Here is a 14,928-nt window from a genome sequence, read left to right as displayed (position 1 = left end):
CACTCAAATGAAAACAGAAGTTGGTTCAGCAGCAGCGAGAAAGAGGAACAGGAAGTTTATTCTTAGATGTGTTCTCTTGGTTATTGTGCTTTATAGAGAGGTGAGAAACGCTGAAACTCGAGGGAAACTGTGGAAAATAAATCTAATCTGGATAAAGAGAATCTATTTCACGAACTGTAAATACTTCAGAGCAAACATGCACCCAGAGGATGTTCTTGTGCAATGGCATTTGTTCAGCTGGGGGATATCTGGGTGCTGCAGATCTGAAGCACAGCACTAGGATGGAATGCAGCGTATAAATGTTAATTATTTCTAGGAGACTAATTAGAACTTCTCCGGATAATTAGAAATTTCATTTGATTGCTAAGAATCACTGCAAGTCTAATCCTGCAGTTAGCACCAAATGAAAGGTTTGGAAAATGATGAATACTGCTCAATTCCCAAGGGAGCTGTTAGACCAAGGATATATACAAATAATCCCTGAAACGTGGGAAGAGAATAAAAAATTTATGTAAACAATAAAGATACATTTTTTTTCCAGGAGCTCGAAGTCACCTCCAACTGCAACTTTTCTTTTAAGTTAAATTATTTCCATACAATTGTTAAACTCCAAAAATTGTTAACAACATAAGGTTTTGATGTTGCACCAGTTTCAGTGGGAACCTCTCTGAGCCCTGAAGTCATCCACCAGCACATGGAAGTCAGAGCAAGCATCAAACAACAGAAAGAAATCCTAAAATAATGAAACTAATCCAACTCATAGAGCAAAGAATTCTGGAACACGACGGGGCAGTGCGTTCGGTGATCCCGCAGGATCCGCACGCTCCCGTCCTCGGGGTTCACCTCCCGCAGGATGGGGGAGCCTGCCCTGCTGCCCAGCTCTGGGGGTGGCTCCTCATCCCGACCCCCCATCAGTTTTCCTTGTTTTCCAGAGCCTGGGGCCGGGGCCGTGTCTCCTGCTGCAGCAGCACTTTCTAAATCGGGCTCCTTTCTCCCAGACCCGCCAGGAATCGCTGAACTGGTGTCAGGAGGTTCATGCTGCAAACAATGGTGTGAAGCACAGCCTACTTTTCCTATTGTTTCAGCTGTGGGAGCTGGGGTGGATCCTGCAGCACGTTCCTCAGCTGCAGGACAGTTTGTTTCTGCCTTTGTTTCAGGGTAGTTGCTGTTGGTCTTTCCAGCAAGGGCTCCCCCTGAGCTGCCAAGTGTTCCCTCTGCATCGCGTTCCTGTGGCTGTCAAGGAAATAAATGAATTATTTTATAGCTGGAACAAACTGTGCTCACGAAGACAGGAGAGATTTGTTTCTCCAACAGCTCAGCTCCACTGGGAAGTGTCCCTGCCCATGGCAGGGGGGTGGAATCAGATGATCCTTAAGGTTCCTTCCAACCCAGATCAGGTTGTGATTCCATGGTTCTCCTTCTAGAAGCCAAGTGAGCGGGTGCTGAGGTTTTCCTGCTCTTGTCTGGTGCGTGGGAATGAGTGGCAGGGAGGTCGTTCTGCTTCCCCAGGGTTTCCTCTGCTCTAGGAAATGGGGCTGGGCAGAGGCCAAGCCGGAGCAGCAGCAGCCACTCACCACACCCAGCCTGATTTCCAAATCTCAGCAGCCAGAGAAATAGCCAGGGGATCTCTTGTTGCAAGGTTGGAACCTTGCAATTAGGGAAATTCCCAGCCTAATCCAGGAGCTAATCCAGGAATCGTGGTTTACCTCAGGAGAGGTGCTGTCCAAACAGCTGTTCCCCAATTTCTCCATTACTGGGTGTTTTGGCAAAAAAACACTGGTAATTTGTAGGTCCCTGTCACTGGAGAGTCAGGATCAGGTAGGGACCTATCCAAGAGCAGCTGGATTCATGGATCCACAGACAGAATCTTTCTCACACTCCCAAACCGCTGCTCACTCCAGCAGGAAACACAAACACCAGTCAGGCCTTTCCAAACGGGACAATTCTCCCACATTAACACGATCATGGACACCCTGAGTTGGAAGGAACCCTCAAGAATCATTGACCCCCACAGGAGCAGGAGTGGGATGATTTAAGGTATCTCAGCTGCCCTTTCTTAGTTCCTGTCTGCTCTCCAACACTTTGAATTTCCTTTTCCTATGTACAACCCACACCAGCTGTGAAAGTTAAGCTGGATCCACTATCTTTAGGAAACTGCTCGGACCTCCAGCCCAGTTGCAGAGGTCATGTGCTTTGTCTGAACTTGCCTCCAATAAACCAGCTACACACTAACCCCATCTGCAGTCCCCAGTTCATGGCCACTGCAGTGACCTGCTAGTTCCTGCTTTTTATGTTTCCTTTAAGAAAAGTTTCCTCTGAATTTTGGATGTGATGCCTGCCCAGAAATCCCAGTGAACGTGGGGGGATTACCTCACATTTTCCTCCTCACAAAATTAACATTTTGGTTTCTTCATCTGCCCATCTCTTTTGCCAAGGGAGGACAGTTTAATCCCGTGGCAGATCCCAGAAACAGCCTGTCTTGTTCTAGACAGAGGAACAGAGCCTGAATGAGGCCTGAAACTACAAGGATTGAATTTGAGACCAGTGTGTAAGACTAATAGCCTCATGTTTAATTATCTACACAACAGGAACCCACCAAGTATTCAAATACATGGATTGAATAAAGATGAGACACAATTTTTCCCAGACAAAACCCTCTAGGATTTGTCTACCTGTACAAGGCTGGGAGAGTGAACTATTCCTGCAAAGAAAAAGCACTTTTTAAAATGATTGGATCACAGTTCTCCATCTTCCAAATGAAATACAGGACGTTTCAATCCTTTGGTCACATTAAATGCCACAAACACTTCTGAAAACTGACATTTACACTTGCAAACAACCCCAGTCCTGGGTTTCCCCTGCTTCCTCAGGACAAAACAGGAACAAAGCTGTTTCAGTGGGATTTGATAGGAGCTTGCTGAAGAACATAAATCAGCCTGTGCTGCTCCCAGAGATCCTTACCTCCACCCTGATTTGAATTCTGTCCTCAGTAACATCCAGCACTTCAATTAATGGCTGGCTTTCCAGTGCTGATTGGGAGCAAGGGGAAGGGCAGAAAGCAGTGCCTAGAAATCCATCAACGTTCTCTTCACTGACAAACAACCTTTCCTAAAGAAAAAGAGAGAAAACAGCACGTTATGTTCTTTTTGTGCTAAACTTCAGGGGTATTGGGGCTAAAAACTCACTGCAAAGAAAGCCAGGACAGTGATTCCCGAGTTTCACAGCACACTCATGTCTTGACAGAGAAATTCTAAGTCAGACATTCAGAGAATGAGGTGAAATGAATTAAGACCAGTGCTTAGCACATTTTGCTTGAAACTACAAATCTGCATCATATCAAATATTAAAAAAATATTATTTCTCTCTTCGGATGGGTGACTAATATATAGATTTAGACCCTCTCTGAAAAATTATTTGTACCAACCTCGTTCCTGTCCTCACCTGTCTTAACACCACGAAGGTGTCAGACTGCTGTGGGCTTGCTTCCTGTCTGTCTTTAGGAAAACACAAACACCTCCTTGGAGAGGCACTGCAGGATCTCTGCTCCAAGATCAGATCTGGAACACTCAGGGCTGTATCCATTTCACACCCAGCCACCGAGGCTGCTCAGATCTCCAGCAGACAAGAGAGGTGGAAAAAAAAAGGAGAGGTATCCACAGGCAGAGACACAGCCTGGGGCGTGCTTCCAGGCTGTTCATATGCACTTCATCAACAACCTGGAACGTGTTGCTACAGGTTTAAAGATTTAAATCCATTGCAGGTAATTAAAGGTCCTAAAATATATCCTGGAGGGGCTGTTTCATAGGAGCTGCAGAGCTTTCCCTGTCCTTGTGTTATTCCTGCATCATCTGTGTAGGCTGAGGGTAAGGATGAACACAATAAAAATGGTCTGACCTAGAGGAGTAGTTTAGGTTCTGGGAATTACCTTCCTTATTTAATTGGAAATAACAGGGAGAAGTTGCAAACCTTCCACATTAAGTCAACACTTTCAAATTTCTCGGTCCAGTTCAACCCTCTTGTCAATCCAATGAAAGTTAAATTCAATTATCACTGACATCTTGCAGACCGAGAAGCAAAAAGGCAATTCTGCACATTTTTGGCCCCCTGTGGATGGAGCCTTATGCACAGCCAGATGTCACATTGTGTGTGAGGTACAAAATTTAAGTGTCATCTTGGAAAAAAAAACAAACAAACCAGGATTGGAAAAATAAGCCAGAATCCTATTTTTTCCACTAGTTAAATTAGAAATCACAATATGGAAAGTCATAACATACATACTGTTGGTTTTCCAAGGCAGAGGATTGAATTCATTTTCTATCCAGGAAGATTACAATCCAGGCAAACAGCCAACACTGGATGCTGGGATGGTTTGGGGAGAGATTAAAGTGCAGCAGAGCTGCCCTGACAGAAAACCCTCTCGGAACACAGCTACTCCTTGCATTTCTGCATGCAAAGCCTAAAATTCTTATTCCCCTGTGCTGCATCCTCTCCTGCCTGCCAGAGAGGGATCTGCCAGAGCTTTAGGCTTGTGGAAATACTCTGCAGAGTTCAGGGGAAGGTGTCAGAGCACAGAAACATGGCAGGGGCTGCAGACACAAAATCTGTGCAGCACCAAAACTCCCACAAGCTCCTGAACTCGATCCTTGGGCAGCTCAGGAGAAGAATTCCCAGCTCTGCCACGGATTGCTTGGCCCACACAGCACAGACAGACAGCTCAGCCTCCCTTGGAGGGGATTTGGGAACGCTGCCGAGCTCTGGTGCCCTGCCTGCACTTCCAAGGAGAGCAAAGCACAACCCTCCTCACCCAGCTGAAAAATAAAAGTCATGGGATCATGGGATGGTTTGGCTTGGAAGGGACCTTACAGCTCATCTCGTTCCAGCCCCCTGCCATGGGATATATTTCAGGACCTTTAATTACCTTCCACTAGACCAGGTTGCTCCAAGTCCCATCCTACTTTTCCTACATAAAATGAGGAAAATAATCTCTTTTTCCTCTGAATCTGCATCTGGCACCCGTGGCTGTGTGAGGGACACCCACTCCTCCTCAGCACAATCAGGACTTTGCAATTTGGCAACGAACCACTGAACCTTTCTGGAGATTTTCTTCCTGATTAAAAGCAAAAGAATTTGTTTTCTTCACAGAAAATATTGTTAAAAAAGAAAAACTGAACAAGAGGTTTATTATCAGGGAAAGGCTCTTCCCCCAGAGGGTGCTGGGCACTGCCCAGGCTCCCCAGGGAATGGGCACGGCCCCGAGGCTGCCAGAGCTCCAGGAGCGTTTGGACAGCGCTGCCAGGGATGCCCAGGGTGGGGTTGTTGGGGTGTCTGTGCAGGGCCAGGGGCTGCACTGGATGATCCCTGTGGGTCCCTTCCCACTGAGGATATTCCATGATTCTACGATTAATCACTACTTTAAATGAGGATAAAAACTGCTTGTGATGTTCTGTTAACTTTGACTCGTTACTGCAATCCAATTTTACCACGTGTCATCCCAGCCCAACACCAAATTCCCATAAATATTTACCATTTTATCCCATCCCTATGCTGTGGCCTGCCATAAATCATGGCACCTGGGATGTGTTTGTTGTCAATAAGGTGATTATCATTAGCCTGCTCCACCAGCCAGCCACTGTAACTCAGACTTTGCATTCACGGGGAGCACACACCGAGGCATTTATATTACTGCAGATGTTATCAAAGCACAGACCTTGGGAAAAAATGGTTCAGGAATTTATTCTAAAGCCTGCTCTGCTTTCCAAGCCAGAGCAAACAGAGGACAACCATCTGCAGCTGATTTCAATGACCCTGTAAAATAATTCTTCAATTTGAGCAGTTTATTTTCTGGTATTTATGATACTCTCTTAGCAACTTCGAATTTAATTTGTTTTTCCCTGCACATACTGTCATCTGCTGTTTGGTACACATTCATTTTTCCCTGTGACTAAACTGAGACCAAATTAACATAAACGTTAGCAGGGATGACTTTGGTTTCTGGAACACTTCATCATTCAAACCCGTCCTTGTGTCTCACAGCGCCGACGGCGCAAAGCCGGTCCCCTCACGGCTGCCCTCAGCACTCAGATGGGTTTATTCTGCCTTAATTTATCCAAATTGAAGACAGTTTCCATCCAGAGTTACCTCCCACGCAGGCTGCAAGTTTGAAAAGCAGGACAGATTTCAGGCTTGAATTATTTTTGTGGCTCCTGTAATGAGAGGATCGGGGAATCTCAGAATGGTTTGGGTTGGGAGGGGATTTAAATCCCATCCAGTTCCAGCCCTGCCATGGGCAGGGACACCTTCCACTATCCCATGTTGTTCCAAAGCCCATCCAACCTGGTCTTGGACACTTCCAGGGATGGGGCAACCACAGCTTCTCTGGTCAAAACCCAACACGTCATGCCTATATGGAAAAGGACCTGGATCCACGGATTTCCTGATCTCTGAGTCTGTGGGGTCCCAGCACAAAGCAGCTCAACCTGAGAATTTGAAGCTCAAAGTGTTGGTACAAGTAATGAAATGAAAACTTTCCCGAGGTGCTCATGACTGCAAAGATTCAAGAGCTCCAAAGAAGCTTTGATGAGCTTCATCAGTAGGTTAATAATATTTCCTGACATAACTGTTTTGTGTAGTCACGTTATTCCCAAAATGCAGCTACCAATTAAAGACTATTCAGAAATTAGTTTGTTTTATAGCAGAAGCAAACTAATTATGGTCCTTAATGTAGCTTGGGAAAGAGATTACTTTGAAAAACGTGAAATAATAAGTTTGTTGTGTTCTCCTTCTTTGTCCTTCTCTAACCTCCCAAAAAACTTGCCAAGAGTCTTGAAGTGCTGAGCGCAGAATTAACTGAAGCAAAAATAAACTGTTGCAGGATTACATACAACAGCCCCAGCTTCCAGCAGCATCTTCTTAGAAGTGACCCCTGACTATTACAATAATTCTTTATAGTAGCTTGGAAATTGAAAATTATAACCCTGACTTCCAAAGAAACTGTGTAACAACTCCAGATACCTTGGGAATGAGGGCAAAATTGCTCTCTGGGATGGATTTCTCCCTGAAAGGTGGCAAAGGCTTAAAACATCCATGTCTTACACTTCCTAACATGGCTCTCAAGGTTTCATGCTCGGTTGAGTCTCCAACCAGGGAAAACATTATCCACAAGGGCCCTAATTCTGAGCTCACCCAGCACAAGGACAGCCCAGCACAGCCCACGGGAGCCCTTCCAGCCTTTTCCACGTGCTCCCAGTGCCAGGAGCAATATAACCCTGCCACCTACAGCTCCACACAAGTGATGTAGGGAAATTTAGATGGGATATTGGGAAGGAATTCCTGGCTGGAGGGTGGGGAGGCCCTGGCACAGGGTGCCCAGAGAAGCTGTGGCTGTCCCTGGATCCCTGGCAGTGCCCAAGGCCAGGCTGGACATTGGGGCTGGGAGCAGCCTGGGACAGTGGGAGGTGTCCCTGCCCATGGCAGGGGTGGCACTGGATGAGCTTTAATGTCCCTTCCCATCCAAACTATTCTAGGATTCTGTGACGATTAAGTGCCACCAAAAGAGGATGGGATAAGGTGATCTGGGCTGATCCAGCCTGGCCTTGGACACTTCCAAGGATCCGGGGGCAGCCCCAGCTTCTCTGGGCACCCTGTGCCAGGGCCTCACCACCCTCACAGGGAGGTAATTCCTTCCCAATCTCCCATCCATCCCTGCCCTCTGGCACTGGGAAGCCATTCCCTGTGTCCTGTCCCTCCATCCCTTGTCCCCAGTCCCTCTCCAGCTCTCGTGGAGCCCCTTTAGGCCCTGCAAGGGGCTCTGAGCTCTCCCTGGAGCCTTCTCCTCTCCAGGTGAACACCCCCAGCTCTCCCAGCCTGGCTCCAGAGCAGAGGGGCTCCAGCCCTTGGGGCATCTCCATGGCCTCTCTGTACCTGCTCCAACATCTCCACATCTTTTTTACCAGCTGCTTTCTGAAGGAAAAAGCAGCAGGAGCTTCCAAAGGATCTCCTTCACCAGGCATTGGTGGCTGTGCCAAGCAGAAAAATCACATCCATGTAGAACATCCTGTGTGGAGGCCTCAACACTCCCTGAAAAGTTAAACAAAACTTCCCTATCTCTGAGCAATTCCCATTTGGATCCCTCACACACAGCGTAGCTCAGACTTAGCTCCAGCCATGAACTCCTCAGGAATGTTTCGTTTAATATTTTTCAGCCTGTAAATGTTAAAAAAAAGCAATGCATAGGAAACCAGAGGAAATATTTCCTCTGTTTTCCTCTGCTCCCTGCTGTTCCCTGGAGCCCCAGGGGGGTTTACGTGAGTTAAATCCTAATATTCTCCATAAGATCTGACGGGGTTTTTTTTAGGAAAGGGATGGGCTGGCTGCAATTCCCTGCCCAGCAAGGGGTACCGGGTGGGAAGCACTGATCAGGGGACTGAGCACACATCCTCTGAACAAACCCATTCCAGGCCTCTGAGAAGGGCAGGAAGGGTGTGAATCGGCCTGAAAGGGAATTCCTGCATGAACCAGTCTTTTTGTAACCCCATGAAAATGAACAGACACGACCCCAAAACTGCTGGCAGAATGAATTATCTGCCAAATGTGTTTCACATGCTCCGAGAACTGAGCCCCTTAGTCTCAGTAGCTCCATACACCCCCAGAAAACTGCTCTTTACTCCTGTTAGGAATCGAGCCTTTAACCCCAGGAAGCCAAACATTCCAAGACAGTGCTTTCCAAAGGCACAATTTCCATAATTGCCCAGCTCCAGCACTACCATAAACCAGGACACACTGGGACATGTTCTCAGAAACCCTGCCTGGCAGGCTTACAGATTTTATTAATGGTTATTTAACTCCCAACCATTCTTCCTTCGTCATTTTCTCCCCAGGCTGTGTTGTCTGGAAATGAAGGGGAGCTCTCTGATGCAGGAGTTTCCTAGGCCTGAATTCCCAGGATCTAAGCAAAAGGTAAAGAAGGTTATAGCAGATGAACTGCAGTGAAGAGTAATGGAGGGAGCACAGCCCATGGCTGGTACTTCGAGGCAAAGAGCAGTGGGGAAATCAGGCAGCTTCCTCAGGTCATGAGGCTCTGTTTCCTGGAAAAACAGGGCCTGGAGCAAGCCCTCCAGAAGGATCAGCACTGTGGTCTCTGGTGCAGTGACTGAGCACCAGGGCAGTGACAAAAGATGGCTTTTAAACCCCTGAAGTACGTGACCCTAAGCCCATGACGTCCAAAGTTCTGGAATCTTTATTTTTATAGGATTTCTAGTCACCGTAACAAGTCATAGAATCATTAAGACAGAAAAGACTTCCAGGATCATCAAGTCCAACTGCAGTGTGGACATTATGGTTTAGCCAAGGAGTGAAACTACTCAGTTAAAGTCCAGGGAGGACCAGGGCACTGTAAAGATTTCCTGAAAAGAGGCACTTGCTGGGGTGGGAATTCCAACTGCTCGGCATCTATGGAAACTGAGCTCTAAATAGATCATCTTCCAGCACGGGGATTCAGCCACAGCTCACTACAAAAGGAAACGCAGCCCTTGAAGTTCTGTTTCAAGCATGGTGTTCTAAGGACAAGCTCAACTCATATGTGGATCAGACCAACTTCCAAGAAGGAATTGGCAGTTAATGGGAATGAGTTGGGCAGGCAGCCTCACAGGGCACTGAACAGCCACCGTGGCAGGAGCTACCAATGAGGGGCAGACTCTGAACTAACCCAGTGAGGAATCTCTTCCATGGAACAACACAGCAACCCTGGGTCTCCAGCAAGAAGCAACTTCCCAGAATAGAGCAGAGTAGGAATTCCATAGCTGTTAAAAACACGGGGCTTGGAGCAACCTGGGATAGGGGAAGGTGTCCCTGCCCATGGCAGGGGTGGAACTGGATGAGGTTTAAGATCCCTTCCAACCCAAACCATTCCATGATTCCCTTTTGCCAGGCACTATCCTCTGGCAGCGCTGCTGTGGGAGAGGAGATGACCAACAAGCAGATTGGGAGGTGCAGGATAAAATTCCTGCTCGCCTCAGCCCCCAAAGCTCCCTGAAGGCATTGACAGGGCACTGCTCTGTGCACTCTGCAATGACTGATGCAACTCGTTACAGGTCTCAGGGCACAGCTCTGATTTATAGAACGAGACTCAGGGCAGAAAAACCCCCAACGTGGCATCAGACAAATTGGAGACATCAACATAAGTAGAAGAAAAGCGACCAGGAACAAATACTTAATGGCCACAAGGCAGCATGTAATAGTGGCTCTAATTAAATATTCATTTTTCTCCCTTCACTCTGAGCGAGTGCAGCTCTCAGGCACTTTGGGGAAATAGCACAGATAAAAAAAAGCAAACAGGACAAATGACTTCAAGTTTATTTCTCCTGCTTCAATTTTGCAGGCCCAGTGTCCAAAAGGACTGGAGGCCAGGAGAATCTCTTGGAGTCTGCTGTGAATGAATGGCCGGGAAGCTGATGACTAATGCCCAATCTCTTTCTCCTACTCCACCCAAAACATTTTGCAATATATAATAAAATCACCACATTCAAGGGTTTTTTATAACTCACAAAGCCAAAATCTCATTACTGGGTGGCCTTTTAACAACTTTCAATCACAAAATGTTCTTCCACTTGCAGAAACAAATCCATAGACCAAACTTCCAACCATTACTGCAGCCACCAACCCAGCACCACCACCACGTTCACCAGCAAATCATGTTCTCAAATGCCACATCCACAGGTTTTTTGAGCACTTCCAGGGATCCACCAGTGCCCTGGGCAGTCTCTGTACCTGCACAGAAAACAGGCAGGAGTTTACACAGTGGCTTTTTTGACGTGGCAGCAGCAGCAGCCAGTGCCAGATCACAGCACTGAACAGCAGCACTGAGTGTTCTGCGGCCCCACTTGCACAGACTTGCAGGCTCCTGCTCTGGTAAAAGCAAAGGAAATGCTCTGCAAACAGCTCAGCGTGGGTGGTTCTCCATAAATTCATCATCTTTGATACTTCCCCGAAATGATCAGCTCCTCCTTCACAGGAATTGCTGCCGTAAAAGGTGTGCGGCCGCTAAATGGGAAATTAAATGTGGTTTCAGCTGTGCAAACACTAATTGGATAAATATCTTTCAAAATCATGCACAAGTTATTTCTAGTTGTAGGGATGGAGCAATTAAGCTGCTCCAAGCCAAGTCTATCCCAGTGGATACACTTGAAGCCTGCCAGCTTCCTGGACTTGCATTCCCACTGCACGTGATCCAAGCTGCAGAGGATTTTATTGCTCTCAACTCAGGCCAAACTCCAAATCTCATGGCTGGAAGGTTACACAAGAACTGTGCAACTTTAATCCCTGCTCATGAGAAACTGTCTGAAAATCTGAGCTCACAGAGTAATGTGGTTCTCCACAAAACTTGTGTGAGCAGCTCTGGACAGAGAGTGTCACGAGGTGGGCATCCCTCTGGGGACACTGCCAGCTCCCAGCAGGCACTGTCACCTGGATGCAGCCACCCCACCTTCTCCCATCACGGGAGCCCAGCAACCATAAAATTATAAAATACTAAACTAGAATCATATTCAGACAGAGAAGATGAAGATTTACCCCAGCAAACTGGGACAGTTCACAGCTGCTGTTTGCTGTTCTGCTCTAGTTGAACTAATGGGGGTTCCTGTGGCTGTAAATGGGAATTCTGTCCCAAAATACAGACACAGGGACACTTCCCCTACAATTCCTGACAGTGTGTGCACACGAGTGTAAATCTGGTGTATCATAAAGATCTTTCTTCGTGTGAACAGGCTGCATGAGCAATGTACAGGGCTTTAAAAGTGAACACTAAGGACATAAAGGACATAGGCGACGTTTTCATTCATCACCAGAACTTCCCTCAGAAAAAAAAAATTGTATGAGAGGCAGAAGTCATTCCAATTCCAAGGATGAAGGTGTCAGCTCCATGGTGTGACCTTGGAGCTGCTCGTACAAGACTCGCACAAATCAGGTCACTGCACTGACATCCGGGAGCATCTCTCGGAGGAATCAGCTTCCGTCACGACCAGCTTTGAACTCACCCTCACACCTCCCTGAGACACCGCTCAACCAAACAGCAGCCACACCCAGCAGCGGCACTCGGGGCAGGTGGCACCCCGAACGTGCCACTGTTACCTGCAGAGCTGAGGGGTCGAGGCCGAAGCTGAACTTCTCCCAGAGCCCGGTGCTGCCGGGGGCCTTGGCGAGCCCCACCACGGCGTTGTGGGCAGAGACGCTGACGCTGCTCTCGGGGGACACCAGCCCGGCTGCGGGAGGGAACTGCAGGAACAGGGCGAAGGCACCGCTGGCGGTGCAGAAGCTGAGGCTGTAGTGGTGGGTGCCCACGTCCCCGTGGAGGCTCTGGGGCTGGATGCCGGGCACGAGCAGGAGCAGCGTGAGGGACGCCTCGTCCTGCCGGGCACGGAAGGGAGGGCACGTGGCCATCTCGCTGGGGTGGCCCTCTGAGGCCTGCGGGGTGGAGTCCCCGCTGGGCCCGGCTGGCTCGGGGCTGGCCATGGGGGAAGCAGCAGCGGAGCGGGGCAGGTCCGGGGGCTCGGTGGGTGGTTCTGCGGGTGGATCAGCGAGGGGATCAGTGGCGGGTTCGGTGAAGGGTTCAGAGCGGGGGTCAGTGGTTGGATCAGCGGGGGATTCAGCAGGGGGTTCAGAGGTTGGATCAGTGGCAGGTTCAGCAGGGGAGTCAGCAAAGGGCTCAGAGGTTGGATCAACGGGAGTTTCAGCCGGGGGTTCAGTGAGGGGTTCAGCGGGTGGATCACAAAGTGGTTCTACGGGGCGTTCAGCGGGTGGTTCAGCGAGGGGCTCGGCGGGTGGATCACCGGGCTCCCCGCCGCCCCACGTGCTTCGGGCCGCGCCGCCAGGGCCGCGTTCCGGGGGAGGAGCCGCTCCGCCGCCCGCCTCTGCCGCCTCTGCCGGCCCCTCGGCAGCGGGCTCGGCCCCCTCCAGCCGCTCCTCGACCGGGGCCGGCGGTTCCCGCAGGCCGGGCGGCGGCACCACGGGAAGCGTCACCTGCAGCTGCCGCTGGGCCCGGTTGAAAGCGGCCCGCCCGCCGCGCTCGTCCACGTCGTAGGGGAGGTGGAGCCGCAGGCGGTAGGCGGGACACTGCGAGTCCAGCCGCAGCTCCCGCCCGCGAATCTCCAGCTCCGCCTGCTCGGCAGAGCGCAGCAGCGGTAGCTCCACGGTCACAACCAGCTCCCGCGGCACCGGGCTGGGCGCCGAGTCGCGGCAGTGCCGGTAGTCCTGCAGGTCCACGTAGGAGCGGTGGCGGATGCTCCAGCGCGGCGTGGTGGGGCCGGAGGGCGGCGGGGGCGCGGCGGGCGAGGAGCCTCCGGGGGCGGGCGGCGGGGCAGCGGCGGGCGGGAAGGGGAAGGGCGGCAGCGGGGAGTCTCCGTCGTCGGGTGGCTTTGGGGCGCCGCCGGGCAGCGGGGAGCGGAGGATAGGTGCCTGCGGGACGCCCTTGTAGGAGACTCCTCGCAGGACGGTGGCGTTGTTGCGGTCCAGCCCCACCCCGCAGTGCCTCTCCACAGCCTCCAGCGCCGTATCGCAGAGCAGGCGGCGGAAGCGGGCGCTGCGGGCGGCCAGGCGCAGCGCGGCCGGGTGGAACACCACGTCGTACAGGAGGCGGCGGCGGCCGGCGGGGCGCAGCTCCTCGCGGCCCGGGGCCAGGCTGTAGGGCAGCTCCCAGCGCTGTCCGCCGCGCTCGGCGCGGGCCCGCGGCTCCCCCATCAGCGCGTTGCTGCAGACATTGATGTAGCAGCGGCGGGAGCCCGCCTGGCTCGTCCGTAGCACGAAGCCCGGCGTCGGGTGCACGAAGCGCACCTCCACGCCGCGCTCCCGCTCCAGCGCCGCCACCTCCTCCTCGTATAGCCGGCGCTGCTCGGGGTCGGTCAGCTCGGCCGCGTACTCGGCGAACAGCGCGCGGAACCGCTCGTCGCGGAAGGCGCGCCGGAGCCGCTCCGCCTCCTCGGCGCTGAGCTCTAGGTCGTGCCGCCGCCCCGCGCCCGCCATGGCCCCGGCACGGCCCGGCCCGGCCGGAGCGCTGCTGTGGGGACGCCAAACAAGATGGCGGGCGTTGCTGTGGTGACGGTAAACAAGATGGCGGCGCTGGCGTTGCCGTGGAGACGGCAAACACCATGGCGGGCTGTCCCTCAGGGCCTCGCCTTTTCCCTCCCCTTTTCCCTCCCCTCAGTGGCTTCGTGGTGGCTCATAGCCATCACCCCTCTCATCAGCAGGGCTGCTTTTCCACCATCACCTTTTCATCTCTCTGCAAAGTTTATGTTCCATCCCATCCCACAGCTCTGAGCTGGCACTGCCATGCCCTCACAGAGCTCTTTTCAATCCTCATCAGGCCAGCTCACACATCCCGTACCATATCCAGCTTCCATCCCAGCCCCGCTGTCCCCTCAGAGTCCGTGTCCCACTGTCCCCTCCTGGTTTCTGCCAGCACTGTGAGCAGGGGCTGTGAAACAAAGCTCCCGTGGTGAGGGTCCCCTCTGTTCCACACCTGGTGTGGGCACTTTGGGGTAGCTCCACTCTGGTCTCCATGCCCACAAGCACCTAGAGCAAGTTTTGGCTTAGTTTCACTTTTTTCCCACTTTCCTCCATCAAGATCTCCTCCTCCCAGCCTTCTCCAGAAGTTCTAAAGGACCATGTCCTTGCTGCTCCTTCCTCTTCTTGCCCTGTGTAACACTATCTTCAAACAGATACTGCATTAAGGAACACCTCACAGATATTTCCTGGGCCTTTCCCATCCAAGAAAAAATCCTATCCCCCCTTTCCAGTATGTCCTGCAGATAATCAGCTATCCAAGTTCTCCCTATCTTTAACTTCTTCTTTTTAAAGATGCTCCTTTCCTGTTTGATACAGCTGGCTCCTCCACTTACCATTTTTGTGCTTTGCCAATCATTTTTCACTCAGACTTGACAA

General features: G+C 51.0%; 1 protein-coding gene across 1 annotated transcript; it reads right to left on the bottom strand.

The window, feature by feature from the left end:
- Positions 1-492: 492 nt before the first annotated feature.
- Positions 493-14,866, bottom strand: DNAAF2 (dynein axonemal assembly factor 2). Its single transcript, XM_069018686.1, has 3 exons — positions 12,124-14,866; positions 2,962-3,108; positions 493-1,233 (listed from the first exon to the last, which is right to left on the bottom strand). Exons 1-3 carry the CDS (start codon positions 14,008-14,010, stop codon positions 748-750), a joined length of 2,520 nt encoding a protein of 839 aa, XP_068874787.1. The 5' UTR covers positions 14,011-14,866; the 3' UTR covers positions 493-747.
- Positions 14,867-14,928: the final 62 nt, after the last annotated feature.

This window comes from Aphelocoma coerulescens, chromosome 5 (assembly GCF_041296385.1).
Source record: "Aphelocoma coerulescens isolate FSJ_1873_10779 chromosome 5, UR_Acoe_1.0, whole genome shotgun sequence".
Classification (NCBI taxonomy): Eukaryota; Metazoa; Chordata; class Aves; order Passeriformes; family Corvidae; genus Aphelocoma; species Aphelocoma coerulescens.
This window is presented reverse-complemented; position numbering and strand designations above follow the sequence as displayed.

Coding starts and splice junctions, on each gene's coding strand:
- DNAAF2 (XM_069018686.1), bottom strand. CDS start 14,010: ATGGCGGGCGCGGGGCGGCGGCACGACCTAGAGCTCAGCGCCGAGGAG. Junction 3,109..12,123: donor TCGACCCCTCAGCTCTGCAG/GTAACAGTGGCA, acceptor CTTTTTCTTTAG/GAAAGGTTGTTTGTCAGTGA. Junction 1,234..2,961: donor GAATTCAAATCAGGGTGGAG/GTAAGGATCTCT, acceptor TTTCCTTGACAG/CCACAGGAACGCGATGCAGA.